The sequence below is a fragment of the Drosophila sechellia genome, chromosome 3L (genome assembly GCF_004382195.2).
Source record: "Drosophila sechellia strain sech25 chromosome 3L, ASM438219v1, whole genome shotgun sequence".
Classification (NCBI taxonomy): Eukaryota; Metazoa; Arthropoda; class Insecta; order Diptera; family Drosophilidae; genus Drosophila; species Drosophila sechellia.
Genome location: NC_045951.1, coordinates 22,552,063 through 22,566,041, shown reverse-complemented (window position 1 = coordinate 22,566,041; position 13,979 = coordinate 22,552,063). Strand labels below are relative to the sequence as shown.

The 13,979-nt window shown below is 37.5% G+C and overlaps 1 protein-coding gene across 3 annotated transcripts in view; it reads right to left on the bottom strand.

Moving 5' to 3' along the window:
• LOC6620133 (acetylcholine receptor subunit alpha-like) overlaps positions 1-13,979 on the bottom strand; it is a 76,948-nt gene that overhangs the window by 41,196 nt on the left and 21,773 nt on the right. For 2 of the 3 annotated variants that reach the window (XM_032717346.1, XM_032717345.1), the window contains exon 5: positions 4,824-5,004. The exons of the other annotated variant lie outside the window; for it this stretch is intronic. In XM_032717346.1, coding sequence (XP_032573237.1) covers positions 4,824-5,004 — 181 coding nt within the window. The remainder of the gene's footprint in view (positions 1-4,823; positions 5,005-13,979) is intronic. 3 annotated transcript variants of the gene reach the window in all.

The following is a 13,979-nucleotide window of genomic DNA, read 5'->3' as shown; positions in this document are numbered from 1 at the left end:
GGAAAAAGAACACACCAAGAAAGCTGCTTGTTGGCCGAAGTTAGATTATAGGATTTTGTACGAAGTAAAAGAACAAATTTGAAGTCTGCTTTAAGTTAGATTAGGGCGAAGACGGGAGCATAATAAAGCTGTCTCTATAGCTCTTTGCGAATTCGCGCCGCCTTCGCAAGCCTTTGTTAAGCTAGGCTCTGTGTATGATCGTGTTATGTCGAAAATTGAAACCTTCAAGCGCACGTATTATCGGTTTTTTAATAAACAAATTAAAATTTTCACTGGTTTTCGCATACAGTAAATCTAATTGTTTTCGTTTAAGTTTAAATCAAAAATAAATGCTTGAATATTATAGAAGTCAACTATTTAAGTGTTCTGTCTTGATAGAACGGCGTGAAGTTGAAACAAGCAATTGACAATTGAAAATCAATTTGACCTATTTATTTGAACACAAAGCTGCATTTTGAACATTTGGGCTTCGATACCGCGTGTGCAAGCCCTACACATAACGGATCCACACATACCACACACATACACATAACAGATCGTCGAATAACGGACCCAAGGAATGGCGAAATAACGAACAGAAAAGATAAGTGTTTCTGTGGGTGTATTTTTTCACGTGCGTAGTTAAACATAACCATAAGTGTTCAGAATCCAAACGACAAGCCTACACAATCAATTTATTGAAGAATATAGCAGAATTTACTGCAACATTTCAGAAAACCAAGACGAGAAACTTCCAATGTCTAGCATCCATTACGAACATTCCGTTGCCAAAGCTTCCAAATCCTTCGTTTCTAGAGCAGTTTCAATAATTGGCTTTCTTTCTACGATATCTTCTTGCAGGTTACGAAAACCAGTCTCTATCTAACATTCAGAAAGTTCACTTTCTGAAACAAGCATTGCATGTAGGGCGCGATCAGGATCCGGGTCACATGGCTCTGACGGATACATATAACATGTCAAACGCTACCATCACCGAAACTAGCACAGCACGGTGTTAACTTTGTGAAGGGAACCATATTATTCATCGGTGCCCTGACTGTCTTGCAAAGGACTGCTTTGCTCGCAAGACTATCATTTACCGTATCAAGACATGTCTTAATTATCTTAGCACGGTCCCCGCGCTTAGCCATTGCGCGAGTTTTCGCAATTGTTTCCAGTGCTGCCATTACAGAATTACGTCCGAGCGCTGCCCTAGTGCCCAACCAAAAAAGCGCAGCTTACAGATTATTTCTTCTGAGACTGAACTTCTCAGCGCAGTTGCCACACAAAGTGCTTTCACAGCATTAGTCCGGATTACCAACCTGAACACAGGGCAATCATGTTTAGCGAGGGCACAAACTGACCATGATTCCGAAGGCACTCTTGTCACGGAAAGGCTTGTACAACATCTAGGTCTCCCACGTCGGCCTTTATTATCAGACACAACAGGTATCGGCGGCTTCTCTGAAAACAAGCGTCGCCACAGCACAGATTTTATGATCAGTTCCTGCTCTGGATCCAACTACGCACAAAGCATGCGTCCATAGCATACATCCTCCATACACTTACTGGTGATATTCCCAAAAGAGACATTGAATTTCCCACAGATCAGCACCTTCAAGGATTTAAATTAGCTGATGCCAGCTTTACAGGATGTGGACCTTTTGACGTCCTCTTGGTTGTGGATCTCATACACAGCTGCCGCTTACAGAGATTCGAAGAGACACAAATGAAGATCCAATCGCACAGAACACTACCCTAGTTTGTATTGTTTTTGGGCCAGTGACGAGATCGAGGGCCCATACAATCGCGGTGCGCTGTAACTTCACGACGCTAGAGCAGATGGTGCACACGTTCTTCGAATTGGATCACGTTTCAACTGAACGCCAACTAACTCCAGAAGAAAGATTTGTGAAAAAAATTTTGTGGACACCCCTTTTTGTCAACCAAAGGGAAAATACATATGTCCATATCAAGTTCTCGGGCGATCTAGACAAATCACTTCCACAGCTTAACTCAATTGGGAAGTTATGCGTTTCCTTTAGCACAATTCAGCACCATGCAGTCCTAAAGGAGTATAGTGTCACCACTAAGCTACGTGTACTTTATGAAGCCTGCTGCAAAAGTTCGAATGAAAGATTATGATCTGGGCGGAGTCATTCTAAATTGGCGCTTTATCGGTTGTATTTTGCTTTTGTTCCAGACATCCAAAGGATGTTCAGAGTCATCGACATGCGCCCTAACGACTCTCAATACCAGCGGATCTAGTTGCGCGATTAAGTTGGTAACTTAAGAGAGTTTTGATTCACTACAGTGACGTTGGGAATCACATCAGCTCCGTATACTGCTATACTGATCCACCAGATCGCGATTGACAAACAAATTGATTATCCTCTTGCAAAACACGGCTTACAGCGGGAGATTTATGTAGATGATGTCCAAATAAGACATGAAACAAATTAATTATCCTCCATCAGAAGACGCCTTACTGGGGGAGATTTACATAGATGATGTCCAAAGTGGACATGAAACCACGGACGGGACGCTAAAATTTCGAAACGATGACATAGGCGCGCTCAAGTCAGTTGGCTTGGAGCTCCGGAAATGGTCAGCAAACCACACAGCGCTTCTAAGTCACATTGCTGCAACACAGTGATCTTCGAAATGGACAACAAGGCCACATTCAAGACGAGATGCACTTTTCACGAAGTTAAGTCTCACAGTGTTGTCATGTTCCTACCCAGGAGAATCCTTTCGATTGTGCAACACGCAGCACAAGCTGTGGCTAAACGGGCCAAATTGGCTACACCAATCCGGCGACTAGTGGCCCCAGGACAAAATTACACCTCCAGACTCGGTCAATGTGGTAGAAAAACAAATAACTACAATGCTCAAATTTCACCCTTGTTCTCCTTCCAATTCGTTCGTATAGTCATTTTCTTCGTATAATCTGGTTCAACACGTGTGCAGCGACTGCGGTATTGATTTCCGCCAAGAAGTCAATGACGTGGTCATTCCAGAACTCGCGAAGCGGCAGGTCCATTAGAGTGAAGACTAGAACGCATCACTGAGATGCACCAGGGTGTAGATGGCACGCTTCGGGTAGCTACCATTCAGACTGGTATGTCACTTACTAATCCCAAACATTCTGAAGTTGTTAAAAAAAGTAGTGCACACTCACGATTATCGCAAATGCCCTGTAGCAAACACTTCCTTTTATTCAGGCACCGTCAGCAAGGATGGCTTAATACTGGACCCAGAATTCGGCCGGCACTTTTCCGATTGTTCTATCGATGATCTATCGATCAACTACCGGCTCGAGTGGAAAATGAAAAACACACCAAGCTGGTCTTCGTTCATTTTCACATATATTAAATACAGTTGTTTTCGTTTTAGTTCAATTCATAAATAAATTGATGAATATTATAGAAGTCCAGCTCTCGAAGAAAAGGAAGTCTTATGTGCCTTGTATTTCTGTGCAACTCAGTTAAGAATACATTTACGATTAGTTCAATAGCCGAATCGACATCAACTTCCCTATTGGTCTTATATATTTCTAAACTATAACTTTCTAAACTTTTCCAAAGTCTTCTTTCTTTAGCAGGTCGAAACGGACCGGATCGGAGCAATATCATATAGCTGCCATAGAAGTACTAAGAAGTACCTACTGGTACTGCGAATAATTATATATTTTTCAACCTACAATAAATACAATGTAAATACTGTCTTTAATAATGTATAATGTATTAGGTTCCGGCTTGTAATTATCAACGGAACCTGCAGTACTGCGGACAACGTAGAAACTCTGCCCTTTAGGATAAATTTAATTTTTATGAAAGGATCTTATTGGTGTCGATATCTTCACAAATTACCTGGGGCGCTATTTCCAAGCCCAAATACCCGAGCTTGGACGATGCATTGATTCTAAAACCGCTTATTTAATTAAGTTGACATATGTAAATTTTTCTATTTAATTCCGTGCAACAAGAGACAAACGTTGATAGTTATTCGTCTAAGATGTTATTAGTGTAAGGGTCCGCGCGTTCGTGTTCTAGACGGACGCGCGATATATTTTTTCAATAAAGGTCGATTAAAAATCTCAATGTATTAATCTAAATATTTTTCAAGAATCTGAGTGTGATAGTTGGCGTCGCTAGAATCCCAGCTTTTACGCTGTAAAAGTTAATACTTTGTATTAGTGAAAATTATTTTTTCTTTAATAAATTACATAAATATGTAAATCTATTAAAATATATTTAAAGATGCTGTTATGCTGAACATATAAAGCACTATATTTTCTGAATTATCATTAATACATTAGGAATGCTGGTACATTCATTATATTTATATCTTATCTTCTGAGTTATTTGATGAACCTGGCATATTTGCTTAAGTATGCAACAATATAAGGTGTACGTAGAATCTCACAAAAGCTGTTGTACAGGAAAGAGTAATAGAAAACATAAACATGCAAGTCCTAAAATTTACTCATAGCATTTTATGAATAAATAATTTTTACTCCACTGGGTACAATTTTGGCTGTGCTGAATGTTATCCATAATGTCAAAAAAAAAGTACTTTTCTGTTATATAAATGCATTATCATTGTGTATATTTACAATAAAAATTTAAATTAATCACGATGGGGGCTTATTAAAAATTCATGAGTAATTAACTATTATTACTCACATATTGCAAAATTTAAAAAGAAATTTAAATGGAATTTGGTCTTTTGTGACTAAATGAATTAAACATATCGAAAAAATAAAAATGATATTTAAAACTTTCGAAAGGAATTGTGTATAAGATTTATACAAAAATTAGCAAAGATTTTTAATGACCTACCTTAAACCCATCATAAGTCCAACTGCCAAATTTTAGAACACAGGTCTGTTCATCAAATGGGAAATATTCTACATCTATTTCACAGGATGATTTGTATATTGCTGGTGGCTTCCATTCAACTAATCCTTCTGAGTAAATTGTGGCTTTTGTTGCAAGAGTCACTTCGAAGTTACCATCAGCACTACATGATATTTTTCAGTATCGGTACAAATTATAATTACTTTTAATACTTGGAAAGATGTTATATTGTTAAAAATTGGAAATTTCTTAAGAATATATGTCTAAGTATTTGAAATAACGTGTTAATTGGATAGAAGTAATACATACAAATAATACACATAATACAAAGTTCACTACATTTTATCAGGAGTTTTAATTAAATCCCGTATTTTATATGAAGCGATACTTGTCTACGTATATTTCAGAACAATGCAACGAAGTTTAATTGGTCAATTAAGATTCTCAAATCAGTAACACTGACCAAAATTTATAGCTTAAGCTAAAAGATTGGCTTAGGGCTTCTGATAACCCACTGGATTTTTTATGAAGTGCAAACCTCGCGAAACCCAGAACCTCCAATAAACCTACCTTGATCGGCAAGCACACGTCCACAATTTTGTTTGCATATATTTTTTTTTTAATATATGTCCTGTCAATTTCAATGTAAATTGCATATCGATATGCAAATTTTTAAATGTCTTCCAAGCAACAGCTTATAGTAAGTAGTATAGTAAGTTTTATTTTTTTCAGCTGCTTGAGGGCTGCGGGACAAAAAACAATCATGAAATATTTGCTCTCCTTTTCTGTACTTGTCGGATCTCGCAGCCGTCGGCAGTACCTAAGTTACACGGATTGCAATCAGGCGACGGCACCTCAGCTTTAGCTATGCAGATCAGCTGCGTGATCCCCTCTCTCGCGCTCTCTTGTACTCTCACAACTTCTGGCAACGTTACCAAACAGGGTGAAATTTTGAGGCGCAAGGCGAGTGCAACATATAATAGAGTGGGGAACGATTAGCAGATTCTTTATCAAGTTCCCCGTAAACATCATTTTACGATTCCGTTCTTCATGTGAGGTTGGAGCTAATTGATGAGCTGCAAAGAACATTTCGGAAAATCCTCAGTGAGCTTGAAGAGCTTGATTTGGATGAAATTTAAAGCGATTTGAGTGATAAATTTTATGATGTTCTCGTAACGCTTCTATCCTCAGTTCGTGGGAAGATTTCAAAGCTCTCCTCACAAATCCAAGCCCTGAGTAGGCTTTACTGATAGCATTTCTCGGTGCGATTGTGCCCATCAGCAGCTATTCACGGATTAGGGTGCCGTCGCTGCCCCCTCTTTAGCTACCGAAATTCGCTGATATTTATTCTATGTTTACGGCGATAATTGATAGAAATCCTGACCTCACAAACATAGAAAAGCTGCAGCATTTACAAACCTCTTTAAGGGGCACGGCTATGGAAACCGTTCGCTTACTAGAAATTTCTTAGGGCAACCATGCTATAGATTTGTAGTTTTTGAAAACAGGTTTGCTATGCGTCATTTCTACACCAGCGACTCAGGACTCTGGAGGCTATGGATTTCACCATGGCAGGTTATGGGATCTTATCGTACATTTATATGCATAGGTCAGCCTTTTTCGCCACATATCTTAAGTAATGCTTCTGTGCACTCAATTCAGTATTTTCAGAGTTTTAAGAACCTGAATCCAGCAAGTCGATTTCGAGAAGCAAAATTACTGACTCCTTTTATACAAGTGCCCTTAGAGTGGCCATCAAATGAGACAATGCAACTCCGGCCTGGGAGCCTTAGCCTCGTCTTCGTCACACGAAAGATATCAGCTTACTGAAACGGTGGCCTCAGATTCAATTAATCATGCGAGCGCCGAGTCAGGATTCTGTCGAGATTGCCTCTAAATCAAAAAACTCGTTTAGGCTGGGTTGTTTCCGGAGCCTGTAGTCGCTCCAATGGCAAGGCATTGATATCGTCATGCGAGGTTGTTCCGCCCAATAAGTAAACGCTACTGGATTGCATGAGGTGCTGCTTTGACGAGTTTGATAAGTGGAGAGCTGCGCCAAGCCCATTGTCGGTGCTACGAAGGAAGAGCTTGACTGTGAAGTGCAGTTCGTTAAACAATTTGCTCGCTTGCTGGCTGAGGATTATTCTGTTCGATTGCCAGCCAATTTTATATCTGTTGGGGAAGTCCTACCAGCAAGCTCTGCACAAGATTCTTATCTCTTGAGAGAAAACAAGAGAATCGTCCAGTAGTCAGGGCCTAATACAAGGCTTTTATTAAGAAGTACTTGCAGATGGGACATATGTCAGAAGTTTCGGCACACGAATCTCGCGTCGATTTTGATGGATCGTCGTCAACTTTTTCAGGATACTCCTTAAACGATGTTCTGACGTCTTTTCCAGTGATTCAGCGAAAACTATACCAGACTCTTCTTGAATCACAGCTGCAATCACAGAAGACATCTGTAAAATTTACCGGTGTGTCACTGTTTTGGCTGAGGATGCGTACTTCCAGTGCATTGTGTGGGAAGATTCTTCTAAAGATGAGCTTGCTTACTGCCCGCCGATAATTTGCCTGTCGATAATTTGATATCTGGCGCCAGCTGCAAAGTATAAGCCATCAACATAATGCAGCAGACGCCTGGGATCTTGTCCAGAGGCATTTTTAAACTAAGGAAATGGTGTTCAAATGTACCGGCTGTTTTGGAAGGAGTTTCGGAAGATGATAAGGAGTCCTTCTTGAAGTTTGACTATGGAAGCGCTTTTACAAAAACACTAGGCCTCGCCTGCGATCCGGTGTCTGATCACCTGTTTTTCTCATTTTCAACCCTTCAATCAACATCGAGTCCTTGCCGGCATTTAGTTCTATCCGCAATCTCTCGGTTCTACGATTTACTTGTTTTGGTTGGCCCAGTAATCTAAAAGTCCAAGATTTTTCTTTAGCTGCTGTGCAAGGAAAAGTTGTCCTATGACGAAAGCCTTCCGTTGGCACAAGATTCGGAATGTCAAGGTAGATGCTGTAGTTTTCGCAATTTCGGCATGACTCATAATGTGGCATGTTCCAAATATGCGAATTCATTTGATGCTTTGCAGCGTACGTTTGGGTACATATATAAGTTTTGCAAGGGCATTCAATATCCTGGGCTTAGTGTCACCGAATTTCAATGTGGGACATCTCTGTTGCTGCGTTTGGTTTCGCGTGCTCATTTATGGAATGACATTAAATCCTTGCAGACGAAGGTACCGCTGTCTAGTCCACTAGGCTCGCTATAACTTCAGATTATGCAGATGTACGGTTGAACAACTCTTCGTTGGATTTCAATGGCCGACTTCCAATAATCATACCAAATGATCACCCAGTTACTATAACCATTATAAAACACACTCATGAGTGCAACCTACATACTGGTCCTCGCGATCTTCTCAGCATAATTCGATCCCAATATTGACCTATTGGGGGGAGGAAACTCGTAAAAAGGGGTGGACAAGTGCGTCATGTGTTTTCGAACGAAACATCACCTTATTGAGCACATAATGGCGGATCTGCGAATGGAAGATATCATCCGCCTGAATGTAAAATACAAAATTTGTGTTTTTATTTGCATTGCAAGCAAGGCGATACATTTGAACCTTATTAAAGGTCTTTCTGCAGTTGCTTTCTTGAAGGCCAACACCAGTTTATATGCACAAAAAGGATGCCACAACAATTTTGGTTCGACAATGCAACTAACTTTGTTGGCGCAAAGAACGAGTTTCTTGTACTGATGCGTTTATTCCTCAGCGACGTCCACACCAAGGCAGTGTCCTTTGCGGATAATATCGAGTGGCGGTTCATTCCGCCTCGATCGCATCACTTTGATGGTCTTTGGGAGGCTATGGGCTCTTCTGTTTTGACCTTCGATGAGCTGAGAACCCTTCCTTGCCACATATCTACGGTAGAGTATTTCGACCTTTAGTATCAATTTCCAATTTCAGAAAGCATTGCCGACGTCAAGTTTAACTCCAGCACATTTTTTGAATGGTGGCCCGCCTTTTTGTTTATCGAGACAGATGTGACAAACTTAAACTTCAATCGCTTGGATAGCTGGCGGTGCATAGCCTACCTGCATCAGATTTTCTGGTCCCGATGAAAGGAAGAGTCTTTAACTTTACTGCAGCAGCGATCGAAGTGGCGCATCGCTGCCAAATTTCTCCAAGGAAAATAAAATAAATCACTTGAAATCGTTATCATAAAAATCGTCTCCTATTTTGAAAAACAAGCTAATGAAAAGGCTTATTAGCTCAATAGTACTCAATACGAAATTGAATTGCCAGAAAATGGCCCCCCTATCAGTATAAAATGTAACTGGATGTTTAGGATTAAAGATATTCAAAGTCACTTCAAAAACTAGGTACTCGATTGGGTATTTAGTCTATGAGATTTATGTTAAAGAAGATGCATTAGGGTCTTCCGCTTATATAAGCACTGACAAATGTATGGGCTTTCAATTCCGTTTGAACATGGCTCGTCATATTGAAACTAGTTTTTCTTGTTGGATTCCCTCATACTAACTATTTGAACAGCAATAATGGATAATGGTAATTCTTTCACAGCATTTACTTTTAATTTGGTGGACCAACTATTAACGTTATTTTCTTATAACGCCCTAAGTTATCTTTTAATAAGGTTTTATACAGATCGTTATTTAAAATTAATCACTATTGCGTGTGTGCAGGATACACTTAATCAACGACATTGGTGTGCTCCGTAATCCGCTTCAGCCGCTTAAAAACAGGGCAAACCCTTTCAGCGGTGCTCCACACACATAGCTGATTTCTTTTAAGCTGTTTCATTTAGCTTCAAAAACCAGCAAGCGTTAGATGCGACCATATTGTACGAATCTAATATTTGAACCACCTTTGCTTTCAATTTTATTTTTTTTCGCTCCAACATCAAACATTCATTCACAAAATCAAAAAAACAAAATTTATTAACAAATTACTTGCTAGAAAATAATTAAAAAATTAAATGGCGCGTCAAGGCAATTCGATGGATTTTAGCTTTGTGTTCAGAAGTACACCGGTATCAACGATTTAGGAATCTCGAATTTACGGAAGAAACTAAAGAAAATTCTTCAGTAGACTGTAAAATAGAAATTTAGACATATTCTGAACCTGTGTTCGCAATTAAATTTGATTTCTCAATTAAACACAAGATTTTACTTAATGGGGAACGATGAACATACCATGGTGCAGGTTATTATGTATATGTCGCATCATTATTAGTCTTATTTTTATTTTCTAAGTTCCATCTCTAATAAATAAAATTCGTATCGAGCTGTTCTTGTCTTCGTTTCTTTTTGATCGCTGTTCGCTGTGTTCCGTTATGCGAGTTTAACGGATTTTGCTCTGTTCTACATAGCCTCGGTTCGACGATGCGTTAGAGTGAGACAAATGCTTGTCCTGTGGTGGGTTCGACCAGCATGTATCAAGCGAGATAGAGCGATGTTGAAATGTACACGGGTCACTTATGTTTGAAAACTCTGAGAAAGCAGACGCGTGAATATGTCGCAACCGAGGAAGTGTACGACTCGCAGGCGGAGCGCGGCAACAGAGGAACCCGAAACAGTTAACTTCCCGACATATATGTATCTACGTGTTCTTACATATAGTAATTCTGCAAGTGCTAGTAATAGAAGGATAGACTTGTGTCATGGGGGTGTGAACGAGAAAGCTCAACGGTCTTTTTGGGACATCAATAGAAATTAACAAGTTCCCAGACTATCAGATACCCGTTACTCAGCAAATTTAATCATTTTTTTGGGAGATCGATAGATATTGGAGAATAAAATGAGAAAATATGCAAGAAATTATTCAAAACTTTGGGCGTAACCGTTTTTGGCATTTGTATGTGTAAGTGGTAGTTTTCGGCGTCTTGCGGGTGTTAGAATGGGCGTGTTTTTTGCCATATCGATAGAAATTTACAGGACTAATATAAATATGAAAAAATATCAACATATTTTTTAAAAGTGTGGGCGTGGGAGTGGGTGGGCATGCCAACAAACTTGCCCTGCGTCTATGTCTCTAGAATCTGTATGCTTAATCTCAACACTCTAGCTTCTATTGTTCCTGAGACCTCAAAGCTCCTACGGACGGACAGTCAGGGCCAGATCGGCTTGGCTATTGACCCTGATGAAGAATATATATACTTTATATGGTCGGAAAGGCTTCCTTCTACCTGTTACATATTTTTAACAAATCTAATAAGCCCATAAACGAACGAAGATACGAAGAAAAGAGAATATGCAGAGTGGCGAACGCAATGTAAACAATCAACATCCGCTCATTGTATACAAACAATATCGCAAGCGGTCAATATCGCGTTCCCAAAATAATGTAATAACCTATGTAAATTATATATGTATACTTTATAAGGTCGGGAACAAAAAATTCATTCACTTTCAATTCTAGACACAGTTGTATCGAAATAGTAGATAGATTTGATAGCTAGAATTGCATGCATAATTTTTGAACAATGACAATAAAACGCTTATTAAGGAAAAGAGAATACATGCATGCATATATATATATTTAAAACTTTTTGAAGCGCCATTGGATGCAGCATTTGCTTGTTCTTAAATCTCACTAAAAAACACTCGCAAAACTTTGCAAGCGTTAGGAAGGTAATCCAAACCGCTATATACCAATACATAAGCGCTTATATAATACAATCCGCTGCGGCCGTGAATTTTATTTCGTTTGTGAATTTTTCGCAGTTAGGAGCGTTGTTATTGTTTCTGGATATTATCGTTTTTTACGGAATATTGCCTTCCTTTGCTGCCATGTTGGATAATTTGTGCCTCGACTTTATCTCATATAGTATTTTCGCTGTTCGGAATTTTTTTTGTTAAATTTTTTCAAACAAATTTAATAATTCTAGCAAATCAATAATAAGTATTTAATTTTTCTTATGATTTAAATTTCTGTTTATCATAACTTATCGTCTCTTCGTTTTCAAGTTTAATTTTATAATTTGCTAATATATACATCAATATAATTTTGTACTTACTTGATTTAAAATTCCAGCTATCGAAAAATTGATTATCTAGTTTTATTGTATGGCTTTACGTTGGCCTAACTTATCCAGTTACCGAGAGCTATTATGCAATGGTTTACACTAGCCTTAAAAAGCGTTTTGATAACTAATGCCTTTTTCTTCTGCGCTCCGGAATTTACTTTTGTGTTTGTACAACCAGGCAACTAAATATATCCACCCTGACCATGAACCACCTTGTTTGGCTACGTAACATAAAAGAGCCCAATATGAAACTGCATCGTTAGAAAATAAAAGGTAAATGAAAGGACGCGTTGTCTAAAATTACAAAAATATCTAAAGACGATAATATTGAGGAAGTATTCCAAAATAGATACAAGATCACTGGTGCACAGTGCACAGGAATATAATGGGGATTGCATACAAATTATCAAACGACCTATTAACGTATGGTGATAAAATGTAACATGACTGAAATTTTTTAAAAGATAATATTATAAAATATATATATGGACACAAGTTTGTTATGTACATCAACAATGACGTAGACTGCCATTTTTTTAACGAGCCTATATGGAACAAATTAAAACAAATACTGGAACGAAATAAATTATAGATTCTGTAATACTCCCAAACTTGCCCAAGTATGCAGACTTTTATGAAAAATATTAGAAATACATGAAATAACTATACATCATGGAATTAAGAACACTTACGATTATTTTTTAGTTCAATTTGGAAAACAAAAACCACTGATTGGATTGAAAAGTAGAAAAGCTCTTTTGAAAATTTGTAATATGATAAGTAGGACAAAAACTATTCAAATGGGTCAAGATCCGTATGTATAATCCGTTGTACAAAAAGAGAATGTTAATATTGAAATTTCTACTAGCAAAAATGATATAGCTGATATAGAAAGGGACCATAAAACAATTAATTACTAATACACCTCCTCTTATGTATATAATCATGAAATAACCCATTATGCCACACGTAAAACTCCAGCACAAATATTTCTTTATAGTACGGAACTAAACAAAAATATGAAAAAAAAAAGAAATAACACAACAGACATCAAATAAAAAAACAACAAGGAACATGAATTAGATCTTGAATATACTAAGGTTAAAAGGGAAACATAAGGCTAAACTAGTATGTCCATATAAAGTGACAGGAACTTTAGAACAAAAAGACGAAAAACACTGACAAGAAACTAATAGGGTGTTATAAAGTTATAAAACACACAAGCACATTAAACAAAAAAAATAAAAATTCGAATTTCGAAACCTTTTGTGTCATTCCAGGGAAACTGACGATTCTGATTCTAAAATTAGTGACATGGACGAAAACACCATTGAAAACAGCCGAACAAATTAGTATTACACCTATATTTTTGAATAATAGCTATTTACTTATGGACACAGGGATACATAGAACCGAACATCATATGATAAATCAAACAATAATATTTAAAACTCACCAAGATTTTATAAAACATGAAAATATATTAATAATGCTCTTGTTTTGCTTTCGCACTACTTCAAATAAAACATGAAATTAGGGAAATTTCATGAAATTATTAAAATGATATACAAAAAACCCAAAGATACAAAAAGACTTATTAAATAGAAAGAAGAAGAGGCTTTCACATTTTCTAGATATGTTCATTAAGCTTATTTCTTGAATATATCGAAGATTCACAAATGAGTTTACAATAAAAAGAGATATTCCTACTCTTAATCGCAAAATATTAAAACATGAAGAATTAGAAAATTCGTTATCCAACAAAACTTCAGTTTGGTTAAGCAGTCAGACATTATTATTCTAACGCATGTATCCAGTTCATTCACCAAAATCTTTACAAAACGTATGCATCTCTCAAATCCTTACTAATAAATTAGCGAATTGCCAATACGTTTGTATCGGAAAATGAATATATTAAATATATTGAGCGTAATATTATTGGCGCATATAAGTAAAAAACAAATTTAACAAGATTGTGAAATACAATTAAGGCAGTGTACACTAGAAATAAAAAATATAAAACTTACATTAAAAATATAAATTTATATTGTCCAGCGCAAATTTAACTTTATATGAACCAATACG